General features: G+C 38.6%; 1 protein-coding gene across 2 annotated transcripts in view; it reads right to left on the bottom strand.

Annotated features, from left to right (window-relative positions):
* Positions 1 to 17183, bottom strand: part of ATG2B (autophagy related 2B) — a 78312-nt gene that overhangs the window by 23410 nt on the left and 37719 nt on the right. The window contains exons 22-31 of one of the 2 annotated variants that reach the window (XM_060164299.1): positions 10224 to 10423; positions 9974 to 10054; positions 8694 to 8800; positions 8436 to 8528; positions 7501 to 7571; positions 7022 to 7098; positions 6572 to 6742; positions 4674 to 4815; positions 2247 to 2449; positions 1286 to 1512 (exon numbers count right to left, since the gene is read on the bottom strand). In XM_060164299.1, the coding sequence (XP_060020282.1) occupies positions 1286 to 1512; positions 2247 to 2449; positions 4674 to 4815; positions 6572 to 6742; positions 7022 to 7098; positions 7501 to 7571; positions 8436 to 8528; positions 8694 to 8800; positions 9974 to 10054; positions 10224 to 10423 (1372 nt within the window). Of the gene's footprint in view, positions 1 to 1285; positions 1513 to 2246; positions 2450 to 4673; positions 4816 to 6571; positions 6776 to 7021; positions 7099 to 7500; positions 7572 to 8435; positions 8529 to 8693; positions 8801 to 9973; positions 10055 to 10223; positions 10424 to 17183 lie in introns of both variants that reach the window. The other variant, XM_060164295.1, reaches the window with a different exon arrangement.

Here is a 17183-nt window from a genome sequence, read left to right as displayed (position 1 = left end):
AAACTGTATTGCTATAAATCAAAACCGCATCTTTTATCTCTTGGAGACGCTGAGAACATAAATGTTATTACTGCCGTTACAGCAATCATCTACTTGCTAAATATTTAAAACTACAGAAAACGCTAACTATGATGTTGGTGTGCATATCACAAGATAGACTTAGAAATGAGACCTCCGTGTAAGTTCCTTATTACTTCAGAAACCCCTGAGAGTCAAAGGACAAGTCCTAGAAATTCCAATTAACACGGAAAAGAATTATAGTAAAGTTATAAGTTTTTTTAAAAGCACTTTTAAATAGAAAAAGTCATTACAATGCTATGCCAAAGGTTCCTACCCCGTGAAGCCTTTCCTGACCCTCCCCACCCCACTGAGAGTGTTTACCCTTAGTCTCTGCCTCATCTTTCCATCCAGTTCCCTTCTAGAACCATGGAATAACGCACTCATTAGCAGGTACTTCAGCAGCATCCACTCTGTGCTGGGCACCCTGCTGGGTGCTAGAGAATCAGGGGCACGCGTGGTCCCCACCTCCTGACGCACACACTTCACTTCGTTGCCCTCATTGGCTCACGTAACTCTCTCTCCCTTCTGAACTTAGGACAGGGTCTGGGTCGTGTTCATTTTAATGAATGTGCCTCTAACTGGCACATGGTAGGTACCCGAAAAATTTTGCTGAATGGAAATGCTTTAAGTCATCATATTTTAGGAAAAAAATACAAAGAATGCAAACAAGTTTTCAAATGCAAAACTTTAACATTAAAAGAGTAACATTTAAATTACAGTTTTTAATATTACTTATTAATAATTCTTAAAAGGATAAATTCTATGTATTTTTAGCGAAAAGAATATATTGGTCTGGTGGTCCAGTGGTTAAGAATCCGCCTTCCATGGGCTTCCCTGGTGGCGCAGTGGTTGAGAGTCCGCCTGCCGATGCAGGGGACACAGGTTCGTGCCCCGGTCCGGGAAGACCCCACATGCCGCGGAGCGGCTGGGCCCGTGAGCCATGGCCGCTGAGCCTGCGCGTCCGGAGCCTGTGCTCCGCAACAGGAGAGGCCACAACAGTGAGAGGCCCACGTACCGCAAAAAAAAAAAAAAAAGAATCCGCCTTCCAATGCAGGGGACGCGAGTTCGATCCCTGGTCGGGGAACTAAGATCCCACACGCTGCGGGGCAACAAAGCCCTTGTGCCACAACTACTAAGCCCACGTGCCACAACTAGAGAAGCCCGTGCGCCACAACAAAGAGAGTATATTGGTCTGCCAAATAAACTTATGTAGAAATTAACTTACATATAACTTTTAGCTGGAGAAGCAGGAGGGGCTGTTCCAAAATCTTTTCCTCCAAAAAGATGCCAAACAAGAGAGACTTCTTTAACCAGGTACCGAATTACAGGAATAGGAAAGTGTAATGGGGCTTTGCTCGTATCTGTCTTCTTAACAGGCAGACTAAAATAATTATCTCTTATCACAATCGCATCATCAACCATTATTTTTACAACTGGTTCTTCTTCCTTCTCCTAAGACAAAGGAAGAGGTAACACATACTCTCTTATTTAAGTAGAAACCACTGATTACGGTGCGCATCTCAAGGGGATTTGATTCTGCATTCTTTCTAATAATTTCAATATATAGTGGAATAATAAATACTGATGATAATCACCGCATAAGATACTCTGCTTTATTAACAATAAAATGAACTCTCTCTTCTATGTGAATCACTCCATAAGAATTTTTTATAGTCTACGATTTGGCTTTTACTACTCGTTTGACAATAAAAAGGTACAGATTCAATGCTTTACCATTTTGTTTAGTGAACTGTGGATTCATTAAATCCAGACCATGCTTTTTCTATGTGAGCATGATTCTAAAAAGGAAATTATATATACATTAACCAAGCATTAGCCTTCTCACAAATCACATCTTATCTTTCCCAATTCTGGTGTTAACAACTCTGTACAGAACTCCTTTCTGCCATTTAATTTCACAACCCTGAAGAGGTATCTTACTACATACTTACTCTGTAGTTCAATAAACAATGCAGGAGACTTTGCAAGTAGAGAGTCTCTGAGAGATGTTCATAAAAAGAGTAAAGTATAACAAACATTTACAAAGTCTCAAGAGTAAATTACAAAAGGAAGTAATTCTGAACTGTAAAGAGCTAACAAAACCTAAAGAATCTTTTCAGGTGCCCTTTGGTCAATTCAATTTATAACACTATTTTAAGACATTAATTATATCATCAATTTATTACCTGAATGGTTGCTCTTGGTGCAAAAAGAATGCAAAAGTCGTCATTTTCTGTGGGCACGCCTGTCACCGCATCACTCATCAAGTGGTGTGTGAATGAGGCGTAAGTGGGTCCAGGCTCCTGGGACACGTTTCCACTCTCATCAGGAAACAGGAAGAGGTCTGAACAACATGGCTCCTGAATTTGAGATTTTTCATCCAAAATACCTAGGTGAAAAGATTACAACATTCAATTTTGGCATATTTTAAACATCAACAACAATAACATTTATTAAGCATTTTAGGACTTCCCTCGTGGCACAGTGGTAAAAATCCGCCTGCCAATGCAGGGGACACAGGTTCAATCCGTGGTCCAGGAAGATCCCACATGCCATGGAGCAACTAAGCCTGTGCGCCACAACTACTGAGTCCCTGCACTGCAACTACTGAAGCTCATGCACACTAGGGCCCACGTGCCACAACTACTGAGCCCGCATGCTGCAACCAAGGAAGCCCACGCACCTAGAGCCCGTGCTCTGCAACAAGAGAAGCCAACGCAATGAGAAGCCCGCACACCGCAGCAAACAGTAGCCTCCGCTCGCCACAACCAGAGAAAGCCTGCACGCAGCAACGAAGACCCAACACAGCCAAAAATTTTTAAAAAACAGTATCTCACTTATTTCTTACAATAACCTTCTGACTACTAATAAAAAGACTAGTAAGTATGAAGTTTTCTAAGAAACAGTAAATGATGGACTCATAAAGTTACAGACAGTCTCCTCTTAGTTATTCAGTGTCAGAGAAGTTCAGGAATTCAGCAGCAGCTAGTTAGTAAGGACTGGAGTTCCATTTTAGCCAGAATTTCATATTGACAATTATGTGCTGTAGGTGGAGTTCTAGAAGAAACTCCTTGGACAATATGGCAAGGAGAGGGGAAATAGTTACATGTAGCAGTGTCTCACCTAAAACTATAGGAAATCTCTGCTCGGGGAAGGGGTGGGGGAAACAGTTGCCAAGCATGTCTTAGGCCAGCGAATGAGTCCAAGCAATAAAAAGACTCCTTGGGGACACTGGATACCCAAATGGGACACCTGTTCTCAGGTAGCTCTCACAATATGAAGTTCACAAAAGGCTGCATGTGTGCAAAAATCTGTACGTGAACATATATTTTTTATATATTTATATTAGATATTAGATTCACTCATTCTTTTCTTTTCTTTTTTTGTGGCCGCACTGCATAGTATGCGGGATCTTAGTTCCTCCGACCGGGGATCAAACCCATGCCCCCTGTGGTGGAAGCATGGAGTCCTAACCACTGGACTGCCAGGGAATTCCACAGATTCACTAATTCTTTCTCCATTCATTCATCCAAACCAAACCCTGTGATATGAACTAAGAATACTACGATGAATGCGGTGACATCTTAGCCCGCAAGGCTCTCAGACTAGACATTCTCCTGTGGCAGTACTTTGAACCCACGCATCCTTGTAAGTGCTCAGTGTACAGTGCAGAGTCCTGTGTGTTGAAGCTGCTCGGTAAATATTCATTAAACATTCTTTCCCACATGAGTAGGTTAGCTGCTAACGTTTATTACAAATAATGTTAGTACATAGGGAGCTAAAAGTTCCCATTTGCTTCCTGAGCTCTAAGTTATTCTAAATTAGAATGAAAGCAACATTGAAAGCTAAACTTCTATAACACTATGAAATAATTTTTAAAAATTAAGATCTCACAACATATAGAAATAGCTATGTTCAGCCAATTAGAAAAAAAATATTTTTAGATAGATACTTCAAAATATTTAGATGCTTCCACTTGGCTGTAAAGCTCTCTCACTGTCTGGTTCCTCCCTGCTTATCTAACATTACTGCCTAATTCTTTTCGACAAGAAGGGAACTTTTGTTCCAGTATTAATAGCCTGAGTTACTAGATCATTAAGGCTCATACACGCCTCTGGGCCTCTGTTGATGTTAGTGACCTTGCCAAGATTACCTTCTCTCTCCCCTCTACACGCCTAGGTCCCACACACTTTTTAAAAGCCAACTCATCTCATTTTCACTGAAGTCTAATGAAGGGATTCCAAATCCTTTCCGACCAGTGATTAGAGTGTACACTACATTCTGAAGTGTTTTCTTGTATCACCTCTGGATGGTTCTAAGCACTAGCCTCAGTCTGGTTCAGGGCCAGTTTGCTGCACTAGACCATGAGCTACCAGGGAACGTAAGCCTTGCCTTCCACTTTATCTGCCGCCGCCCCCCCAACACTCTGGCCAGTATTATTTATCTACTAAACATTTAATGAACACAAGCTGACTGACTAATAAATACCCACCAAAACTCAGACCTGTCTTTTCTTTAGTAAGCTGCTTATTGAGGACTCTGTAAGAACACAAACAATGTCAGCCTCAACTACAACATCACGGCTCCCAGGAAGAAGTCCTGGTCTGTCTCACCATTAGACTGTGGTTTTACAGACGCAGCAGCCTCTTGTGTGTCAATTTCCTCCATAGCGTCACTCATCAAATCTCGTAATATTTGTTGATCTGCTTCAGGAAGCACTGGACCACGTGAGGATGACCGACCAGCGGAATCTACCTACAGCCAAAAACCCTAATTAAAATCAACTTGAAAATGATCTAAAAAACAAATTACTCAACGTTTATTTTGTCCTAGAAATATACTACATTTCACAAAAACATCAAAAACAGGAACACATTCATTTTTCTATATTCTCTCAGCAGGTGTTACATTTTCATTTTAAGTCTTTAGTATTTTCACCCCAACAACTACTGGCAAATAGAAATAAATGTGTTATCATCTCAAAGCCGGCACAGTGAACTGAATCTTGAAGACGTAATACATTCAAAAAGAAGGAAGGTGAAAAACACTGCAGTGAAGCTGGGGGAGAGGGGGGGTCTCTCTGTAAAGAGTCCGATCTGCTCAAACCTGATGGCTGCCATGACCACCCTCTGAGACAAAGCCACTGTAGGCAGAGCCTCATTTCTTGGAACAAATAGACACCTAAAGACAGTAGGGGGTACACGTGAGGGGGAAATCTACTAAAAGGTGATTTGTGGAGTTCAATTCCAACATTGATGCTTAACCATTTTTGTTAGTGAATCGTGGATTCATTAAATCCAAGCCATGCTTTTAAAATGTCAGCATGGGGCTTCCCTGGTGGTGCAGTGGTTGGGAGTCCGCCTGCCGATGCGGTGGACGCGGGTTTGTGCCCCGGTCCGGGAGGATCCCACATGCCGCTGAGCCTGCGCGTCCGGAGCCTGTGCTCCGCAACGGGAGAGACCACAACAGTGAGAGGCCCGCGTACCGCAAAAAAATAATAATAAAAAAAAATAAATAAAATGTCAGCATGACTCTAAAATGGAAAGATCTCATTTGAAAGGGATAATTTAAAATAACTTTTAATAAACTGGAGAATAAAAGAGAAGAAACAGTAGAGAGAGAGTATCATAAATCACTTCATTATCAGGGAGAATATAGCAGGAGCAAGGAAACAAAAACAGAAGCGTAACAAATGAGGTGTAAGATCAGCGTGAACGAAAGACAATGCAAGGCCTGTCAGACCCTTACTGAAGGATCCATTGACCTAAGGGGACTGAGAATCCTGTTCACAGAAGAGGCCATGAAGAAGAATAAAAAGACTGATAAAAAGTAAATGCTAAACAAACTGGACATTGTTCTATCTGGACATATGAGAGGGCAGAGAGGTGACAGCTGGGGGCATAAGAAAGCAATGAACTGGGAATCCAAATACCTGCATATTGTTGCTGCTACTAATTAGGGCAAATTACCTAAATTCTCCGGGTCTTATTCATCTACTAAACAGAGATGATAACCTTTAACCTCTCAACTGCACTGGGTAAGAGGAAATCACATATGAGAAAGTGTACTGAAAACTGGATAGAATTGTGGATAACAAATATGAAAGATAATGTCATATAAATAAGTCTTCTGGTAATAATACTAATTCCTGCCACCTTCTCATAGCATTTTTACATACAACTTGCATATAACAGACTCTCACATGATAAATGTTTTCTTTCTTCCCTGAGGACATATGAAACTAACTTAAGTCTGGGAAAATGTATGTTGGTTGAGAATATTAATGTTCTGAAACTGAGAGCATCAAACAGTAGAATGGTTTTCCAAAAAGGCCCATGGAATCACCTTTCTAGACCCCATCACCCTGAAAGTAAGAATAGATAGATGATTATTCAAAGTTTCCTTTCTACCCTATGACTGTCAAGAAGACCTCGCCAATGTACAGGTCACTCGCATGTCTGGAATGAGGAGGGGTTGAGTGAGTTCTAATGAATGAGGCTGGCGGCTGTACCTTCATCTTTCTTTGCGGGGCTCCGGACTTCACGTCCGCCTTGTTAGCCACATGTAAGTCCCCGTAGCTTGCAATGTACTGAATGAGATTCATTAATGCAGCACAAGAGTCCGAGCACGTTCTAATATGGACAACGTCACTCGAACAGTGTAATTCAAAGTGCGGCTCAGTCTGGACAGGACACGGAAAAAAGGATAAAAATGTCTACCAAAACAAGAGAAAAAAATGTTTGCATCGGTTTACATTAAATAAAATATAATATGATAATTTGTCTTGCCACAGGAAACATGCATTTATAATAACTCAATCTTAACTTTAAAATATTTTATCTATTTCTGACTAAAGTTAGGTAAGTGGAAAAATAATTTTACAGTAAGTTCAGTATGTTTTTAGTCTCTTCTATAAAAAAAAAAAGGGCTTAAAAAATATCCATTTATTTTAATAACTTACTTGCTCTCCATCAGAATCAGACTTCACTGCAGTTATGGTTAATTCCAAAAGCCCCATATCCATCACACGAACATAATCTAAAATTTTTTTAAGTAATTAATAAAATATCTGAGTATAACTTTCAAAAAATGCTTATCCAACAAACACCTAATAAAACTTGTGTTTCTTTAAAATTCATGGCAGATAGTAGTACAAATACTTATAATGTAATGGAAACATAGTTTCATCCTACAAAAATCCTACAGTTTACTTTATTTTTAATTAGAAACAAAATCTGCCTTCTATTAAATAAACAAGAGTATATATAATTTGATGCATTTCACCAATGTTATTGATATTACAAACTGGTATTACAATATTCAGACTGATAAGATCCTTAGTTCACTGGCATTATTCTAGAGTTAAAATGCTTAAAAATATTCAGATGCAAAAAATAAAAGAGGATTCATCTATCCCAGATTTTGTTTTTTAACTCTTACCTCTATTCAGATTTACAGTGACAGTATTACACTTGTCAGACAGGTGTAAAGCAGCTTCATCCAAGATTATTCTGGGCAAAAAAAAGATAAAATCAAGATCTAAAAAACTAACCTTGAATATATGCTGCATGATCACTATATACTTAGCTGTACCATTCTTTCTGATATAAATATGATCAAAGTCATATGCAGTTTCTAACTTACAAATGTCACCTAACATTTCTTTGTTTTTTTAATATTTATTTATTTTTTTATCTATCTTTGGCTGTGTTGGGTCTTAGTCGCGACACACGGGAACTGCAAAATGCGGCGTCTTTCGTTGCGGTGCGCGGGCTTCTCTCTAGTTGTGGTGTGCAGGCTCCAGAGCATGTGGGCTCTCTAGCTGTGGTGTGGGCTTAGCTGCCCCGCAGCATGTGGGATCCTAGTTCCCTGACCAGGGATTGAACCCATGTCCCCTGCATTGGAAGGCAGATTCTTAACCACTGGACCACCAGGTAAGCCCTAACATTTCTTTAAAACTCACTGTTTATGAGTACTAGAAACATTTAAATGGCATAAATGAGATTAAATCATCTGCTCGAATCAATTTTAAATTTTCAGCAATTTTAACAGATGCCCAAATTCACAAGGTTTAAATTAGGAAAATGAAGTGTATCAGGTATTATGGGAAGTTTACATATAAATGTTTTAAAAAGTTAACCAATAATCTCAAGAATTAATTTCCTCCCTAAAAATGAAATACAGTAATGAATTGAAGAGGTGGGACGAATCATCTGAGAAAGAAAAACTGAAAACTTGAATAAAGGAACATGACTAATAGTAAAAGCATGTTGCTTTTAACAAAGATTGAGACTTTAATCAAAGGGCTGAGATAAAGCTCTGTCAGTATGTTTTGAACAGCTGCATTTAGTAGACAGAGAGGCTTAACACGGTACCTGAGAGTAGAAGATGATTTATCCAAGGCAACACTACTTGAAATGCTGAATGTTTCAACAGTAAGAAGAGATCGGATTGGCAAATAAAGAGGCCTATTACCACAAAGAAACAAGAGAACATTAGTCTGCTGCAAAAGAAAAGAAACTCCCTTTAAAGAGCATTTTGAACCTTAACGCTACTGAATTACATATTTTTCCTCAAAACTTAGTACATATTTTAAAGACTAAAACTTTATTTTGCTCCATTTATGAACTAACCTATAATCAAGTGCACAGCTCCAGAGATGAACATGAAAGGTTGTAAATGAAGTTGGAGGACTGTATCCCAGAACAGGTTCATCAGCAATATTCAAGAAGTATAAAATCTATAATCACAAAAATATAAAATGCCCTGCTTTAGAAGAAAAAAAAAGTTTTGATATGATATCCTTAATACCAACATGAAATAAAATAGCTCACAAAAAAACCCAACCATTTAGTGGAAAATCATAATGTTAAAAGAAAATCATCATTTGAAGGAATTCATTTCAAAAAGTATTTGCATAACTAGAATGTGAAATGAAGAGGCCCATGTAACAATTGCAATGCTACAGAGATCTTGGAAAAATCATATCCTATGAAACTAACAAAGTATGTATAATATACTTTCAACATTACTTTGCTTGGAATAATTCTTCTGAAAAAAACAAATTTTGCCGAAGACTGTTTAAAACTCTCCATCTGGTTTTCTATAAAATCCACTGTTGGGAGAAGTTCCTGTTCCTTAATTTATACCCAGATCTGTCTGAAAACCAGTCCTTCTCACCAACATCTACTCTATATTTCTATCTAAATAAAAAAGTTAGGCTAAATCTCTCCCTTACAGCCAGCCAGTTGACTAACCATCTCTCTACCCCCCGCTCTATTCATTCTCTCTCTATATATATTTTATGTTTCAGAATGTTTCTGAAAGCATTCAAGTTTAAAATAATTTATTATTTTCCAAGCACAAAGAAAAGGTTTCTCTTTCTAAGGAAAATGAACAAGAATCATAGTGTGCTAGTTTTCATTCTCATATAAAGAAGAGTTAACTTCTTACCCAAAGTTTCCTTTGAAAAAATGTAATTAACCAAATACAGTTATTACACTGGAAATTAATTACAGAATTCCTTATAAATGCCTCAGTGTATATTGTTGGCCTAGGGGATAATTCTGAAATTACGGCACTTAAAGAATGTACAGTTATAAGTGCAAGTCAACACTCATTTATTCTCCTCTATGCCAGGCACTCGATAGGTCCCTTCCCTTTAATGATAAAACATAACTTTGTCTTTGAGATGTTTAAGGACCAAACTTTAAGGTAAAAAATCAATTACATTCTGGGGTGGTGATAATGTTCTATTTCCTAACATAAGAGGTGGTATTTATATAGGAGTATTTATTTCATGAAAATTCGATGAGCACTGAATATTTATGATTTGTGAACTTTTCACTATGTGTATTATATGTTAACATAAAGTAAAAAATAAATCAATAAATATACATCACAGCTCTCTTACCTGCTCATGCCAGCTAAACCCGGAAGGAAGCATTCTGTGCTGGAGAGTGGCTCCTTTCAGTCCCACAGCAATGAGAAATTCCTACAGAGCAACACGAAGAATTATATTTATCACCTACATAACCCTCTGGCTCAAAACTTGAAAAGTTTTTCTAAGAAAATAAATGTGTTACATTTATGCAATCATTTTTATTAACTAGTAATCAAATCAGCAGCAAGTATTTAATGGTATAAAAGTACAAAACACACACCTTTGTATTGGACTCTGATTTATCAGACAATATTTTAACTGCAACAGAGAGCATATTCAAAGTGTCTCCTCCAACACCATCTGAAGAAGCTCGACTGAGGCCATCTTCTTCAGAGGAATAAATAGTAGGTTCTAACCAATGTGGTCGGCTTGAACTGGGCAGTCGTGTTTCCGTAGAAGGAATTGCTCCATCCACTATGCCTATATCCACAATGAGGTGACAAGATAACAAAATGATTATTTGAAATTAATTCACGAACTTCTATAACTCAAAACAAAAATCCATGTACTTCCATTGAATATAACATACCCTGGAGGCAAAATGACCAAGAACCAGCTTGACATTAATAATTCATTCTCCTCTACTAATGTTGGTATAAGTGACTATCCAAGTTAAAAAAAAAAAAAATTTGAGATCTGAAATGCTAGAAAAGTTAAATTTAAATAGGAAAATCTAATAAACATTAAGAATGTGCAAATATCTCATTTCTATTCACAAAGTAACACAAGGAATGTGCTCAAAGAAGAGCAAATTCTGTATTTGTTACCAAAAGGAAACACCACTTAAGAGAAAATAAAGAATGTAAAGTCCCATCAACTGATCAATGTATACTAAGATATGGTATATCCATAAAATGGAATATTCCTTGGCAATAAAAAGGAATAAAACACTGATACATTTGGATTAACCTTGAAAACATCATGCCAAGATGCCAATCACTAAAGACCTTCTATTGTATGAAACCATGTATACGAAACAGCCAGAATATGTAAATCCATAGACACAGAGAGTAAATCAGTGGTTTCTTGAGGCCAGAGGGGACTGCAGGGCTCGGGGTTTATAGCTCAAAGATGCAGACTTCTTCTGAGGGGTTGATGAAAATGCTCTAAAGTTGACTATGACGATGGTTACACAACTCTATGGAATACTAAAAACCATTGAAATGTATATTTTAAATGGGTGAATTACACGGTATGTGAATTATATCTCAATATAAGTTGTTGCAAAAAAAACCATAAGGTCAACTTCTAATTTACAATAATTATTACCTTGCCAGTGGAATCAGAACACCCTACAGAAAATAATTTCTAATGTTCAGAGTTCTGTTCTCTGGGGGCAGGCTGAGCCAGGACACGCACCCAACGTTTGGGGGCTGGAGCAATACGTGGACGCCACGTCGGCCTTGTCACTGACCCCACCGGAACCCGGCCTGAGAGAAGCATGAGTTGTGGGTTCCACATCTCGGGGCTATGGGGGTGACCGGGTAGAGAGGTGGAGGCAGCAGGGAAAATGACTTTGAGGAGGTGATGGTGAAATTGAAGTCAAGAAAATAAGGAGATAGCTCTGGGAAAAGCCAAGCAGAGACATTCCAAGTCAAGAACAGTTTGTGCCAAGGCCCTGAGAAAGCCGTGTGGATGAAAGGCTCTTGGTGCTGCAGCAAGGAGTCAGTGCTGTGGCTCTGAGGTGGGAGAGCCAACTTCAGGACACTGGTCCACAAGAGACCTCCCAGCTCCACATAATATCAAATGGCGAAAATCTCCCCGAGACCTCCATCTCAACGCCAGCACCCAGCTTCACTCAACGACCAGCAAGCTACAGTGCTGGACACCCTATGCCAAACAACTAGCAAGACAGGAACACAACCCCACCCATTCGCAGGGAGGCTGCCTAAAATCATAATAAGTCCACAGACACCCCAAACCACACCACCAGACGTGGACCTGCCCACCAGAAAGACAAGATCCAGCCTCTTCCACCAGAACACAGGCACTAGTCCCCTCCACCAGGAAGCCTACACAACCCACTGAACCAACTTTAGCCACTGGGGACAGACACCAAAAACAACGGGAACTACGAACCTGCAGCCTGCAAAAAGAAGACCCCAAACACAGTAAGATAAGCAAAATGAGAACACAGAAAAACACACAGCAGATGAAGGAACAAGGTAAAAACCCACCAGGCCTAACAAATGAAGAGGAAATAGGCAGTCTACTTGAAAAAGAATTCAGAATAATGATAGTAAAGATGATCCAAAATCTTGGAAATAGAATAGACAAAATGCAAGAAACATTTAACAAGGACCTAGAAGAACTAAAGATGAAACAAGCAACGATGAACAACACAATAAATGAAATTTAAAATACTCTAGATGGGATCAATAGCAGAATAACTGAGGCAGAAGAACGGACAAGTGACCTGGAAGATAAAATAGTGGAAATACCTACTGCAGAGCAGAATAAAGAAAAAAGAATGAAAAGAACTGACTACAGTCTCAGAGACCTCTGGGACAACATTAAATGCACCAACATTCGAATTATAGGGATTCCAGAAGAAGAGAAAAAGAAAGGGATTGAGAAAATACTGGAAGAGATTATAGTTGAAAACTTCCCTAATATGGGAAAGGAAATAGTTAATCAAGTCCAGGAAGCACAGAGAATCACATACAGGATAAATCCAAGGAGAAATATGCCAAGACACATATTAATAAAAGTGTCAAAAATTAAATACAAAGAAAACATATTAAAAGCAGCAAGGGAAAAACAACAAATAACACACAAGGGAATCCCCATAGGGTTAACAGCTGATCTTTCAGCAGAAACTCTGCAAGCCAGAAGGGACTGGAAGGACATATTTAAAGTGATGAAGGAGAAAAACCTGCAACAAAGATTACTCTACCCAGCAAGGATCTCATTCAGATTTGATGGAGAAATTAAAACCTTTACAGACAAGCAAAAGCTGAGGGAGTTCAGCACCACCAAACCAGCTCTACAACTGCTAAAGGAACTTCTCTAGGCAAGAAACACAAGAGAAGGAAAGGACCTACAATAACGACCCGAAACAATTAAGAAAATGGGAATAGGAACATACATATCGCTAATTACCTTAAATGTAAATGGACTAAATGCTCCCACCAAAAGACACAGATTGGCTGAATGGATACAAAAACAAGACCCATATATATGCTGTCTACAAGAGACCCACTTCAGACCTAGAGACACATACAGACTGAAAGTAAGGGGATGGAAAAAGATATTCCATGCAAATGGAAGCCAAAAGAAAGCTGGAGCAGCAATTCTCATATCAGACAAAATAGACTTTAAAATAAAGACTATTAGAAGAGACAAAGAAGGAAACTACATAATGATCAAGGGATCGATCCAAGAAGAAGATATAACAATTGTAAATATTTATGTACCCAACATAGGAGCACCTCAATGCATAAGGCAAATACTAACAGCCATAAAAGGGGAAATCAACAGTAACACAATTATACTAGGGGACTTTAACACCCCACTTTCACCAATGGACAGGTCATCCAAAATGCAAATAAATAAGGAAACACAAGCTTTAAATGATACATTAAACAAGATGGACTTAATTGATATTTATAGGACATTCCATCCAAAAACAACAGAATACACATTTTTCTCAAGTGCTCATGGAACATTCTCCCGGATAGGTCATATCTTGGGTCACAAATCAAGCCTTGGTAAATTTAAGAAAATTGAAATTGTATCAAGTATCTTTTCCGACCACAACGCTATGAGACTAGATATCAATTACAGGAAAAGATCTGTAGAAAACACAAACACATGGAGGCTAAACAATACACTACTTAATAACGAAGTGATCACTGAAGAAATCAAAGAGGAAATTAAAAAATACCTAGAAACAAATGACAATGGAGACACGATGACCCAAAACCTATGGGATGCAGCACAAGCAGTTCTAAGAGGGAAGTTTATAGCAACACAACCCTATCTTAAGAAGCAGGAAACATCTTGAATAAACAACCTAACCTTGCACCTAAAGCAATTAGAGAGAGAAGAACAAAAAAACCCCAAAGTTAGCAGAAGGAAAGAAATCATAAAGATCAGATCAAAAATAAATGAAAAAGAAATGAAGGAAACGAAAGCAAAGATCAATAAAACTAAAAGCTAGTTCTTTGAGAAGATAAACAAAATTGATAAACCATTAGCCAGACTCATCAAGAAAAAAAGGGAGAAGACTCAAATCAATGGAATTAGAAATGAAAAAGGAGAAGTAACAACTGACACTGCAGAAATACAAAAGATCATGAGAGATTACTACAAGCAACTCTATGCCAGTAAAATGGACAACCTGGAAGAAATGGACAAATTCTTAGAAAGGCACAACCTGCCAAGACTGAATCAGGAAGAAATAGAAAATATGAACAGACCAATCACAAGCACTGAAATTGACACTGTGATTAAAAATCTTCCAACAAGCAAAAGCCCAGGACCAGAAGGCTTCACAGGCAAATTCTATCAAACATTTAGAGAAGAGCTAACACCTATCCTTCTCAAACTCTTCCAAAATATAGCAGAGGGAGGAACACTCCCAAACTGATTCTATGAGGCCACCATCACCTTGACAGCAAAACCAGACAAGGATGTCACAAAGAAAGAAAACTACAGGCCAATATCACTGATGAACATAGATGCAAAAATCCTCAACAAAATACTAGCAAACAGAATCCAACAGCACATTAAAAGAATCGTACACCATGATTAAGTGGGGTTTATTCCACGAATGCAAGGATTCTTCAAGATATGCAAATCAATCAACATGATACACCATATTAACAAATTGAAGGAGAAAAAACATATGATCATCTCAATAGATGCAGAGAAAGTTTTCGACAAAATTCAACACCCATTCATGATAAAAACCCTGCAGATGGGCTTCCCTGGTGGCGCAGTAGTTGAGAGTCTGCCTGCCGATGCAGGGGACACGGGTTCGGGCCCCGGTCAGGGAAGATCCCACATGCCGCGGAGCGGCTGGGCCCGTGAGCCATGGCTGCTGAGACTGCGCATCCGGAGCCTGTGCTCTACAACGGCAGAGGCCACAACGGTGAGAGGCCCGCATAATGAAAAAAACAAACAAACAAACAAAAAAAACCCGTCAGAAAGTAGGCGTAGAGGGAACTTTCCTCAACATAATGAAGGCCATATATGACAAACCCACAGCCAACATCATCCTCAATGGTGAAAAACTGAAGGCATTTCCACTAAGATCAGGAACAAGACAAGGTTGCCCACTCTCACCACTCTTACTCAACATGGTTTTGGTTGTTTTAGCCACAGCAATCAGAGGAGAAAAGGAAATAAAAGGAATCCAAATCGGAAAAGAAGAAGTAAAGCTGTCACTGTTTGCAGATGACACGATACTATGCATAGAGAATCCTAAAGATGCTACCAGAAAACTACTAGAGCTAATCAATGAACTTGGTAAAGTAGCAGGATACAAAACTAATGCACAGAAATCTCTGGCATTCCTATACACTAATGATGAAAACTCTGAAAGTGAAATCAAGGAAACACTCCCATTTACCACTGCAACAAAAAGAATAAAATATCTAGGAATAAACCTACCTAAGGAGACAAAAGACCTGTATGCAGAAAATTATAAGACACTGATGAAAGAAATTAAAGATGATACAAATAGATGGAGAGATATACCATGTTCTTGGATTGGAAGAATCAACATTGTGAAAATGACTCTACTACCCAAAGCAATCTACAGATTCAATGCGATCCCTATCAAACTACCACTGGCATTTTTCACAGAACTAGAACAAAAAATTTCACAATTTGTATGGAAACAAAAGACCCAGAATAGCCAAAGCAATCTTGAGAACGAAAAATGGAGCTGGAGTAATCAGGCTCCCTGACTTCAGACTATACTACAAAGCTACAGTAATCAAGACAGTATGGCACTGGCACAAAAACAGAAAGACAGATCAATGGAATAGGATAGAAAGCCCAGAGATAAACCCACGCACATATGGTCACCTTATCTTTGATAAAGGAGGTAGGAATGTACAGTGAAGAAAGGACAGCCTCTTCAATAAGTGGTGCTGGAAAAACTGGACAGGTACATATAAAAGTATGAGATTAGATCACTCCCTAACAGCATACACAAAAATAAGCTCAAAATGGATTAAAGACCTAAATGTAAGGCCAGAAACTATCAAACTCTTAGAGGAAAACACAGGCAGAACACTCTATGACGTAAATCACAGCAAGATCCTTTTTGACCCACCTCCTAGAGAAATGGAAATAAAAACAAAAATAAACAAATGGGATCTAATGAAACTGCAAAGCTTTTGCACAACAAAGGAAACCATAAACAAGACCAAAAGACAACCCTCAGAATGGGAGAAAATATTTGCAAATGAAGCAACTGACAAAGGATTAATCTCCAAAATTTACAAGCAGCTCATGCAGCTCAAAAACAAAAAAACAAACAACCCAATCTTAAAATGGGCAGAAGAGCTAAATAGACATTTCTCCAAAGAAGATATACAGACTGCCAACAAACACACGAAAGAATGCTCAACATCATTAATCATTAGGGAAATGCAAATCAAAACTACAATGAGATATCATGTCACACCAGTCAGAATGGCCATCATCAAAAAATCTACAAACAATAAATGCTGGAGAGGGTGTGGAGAAAAGGGAACCCTCTTGCACTGCTGGTGGGAATGTGAATTGGTACAGCCACTATGGAGAACAGTATGGAGGTTTCTTAAAAAACTACAAATAGAACTACCATATGACCCAGCAATCCCACTACTGGGCATATACCCTGAGAAAACCATAATTCAAAAAGAGTCATGTACCAAAATGTTCATTGCAGCTCTATTTACAATAGCCAGGAGATGGAAACAACCGAAGTGTCCATCATCAGATGAATGGATAAAGAAGATGTGGCACATATATACAATGGAATATTACTCAGCCATAAAAAGAAACGAAATTGAGTTATTTGTAATGAGGTAGATGGACCTAGAGTCTGTCATACAGAGTGAAGTAAGTCAGAAAGAGAAAGACAAATACTGTATGCTAACACATATATGTGGAATTTAAGGAAAAAAAAAGTCATGAAGAATCTAGGGCTAAGACAGGAATAAAGACAGAGACCTACTACAGA

Source organism: Lagenorhynchus albirostris, chromosome 1, assembly GCF_949774975.1.
Source record: "Lagenorhynchus albirostris chromosome 1, mLagAlb1.1, whole genome shotgun sequence".
Lineage (NCBI taxonomy): Eukaryota > Metazoa > Chordata > Mammalia > Artiodactyla > Delphinidae > Lagenorhynchus > Lagenorhynchus albirostris.
This window is presented reverse-complemented; position numbering and strand designations above follow the sequence as displayed.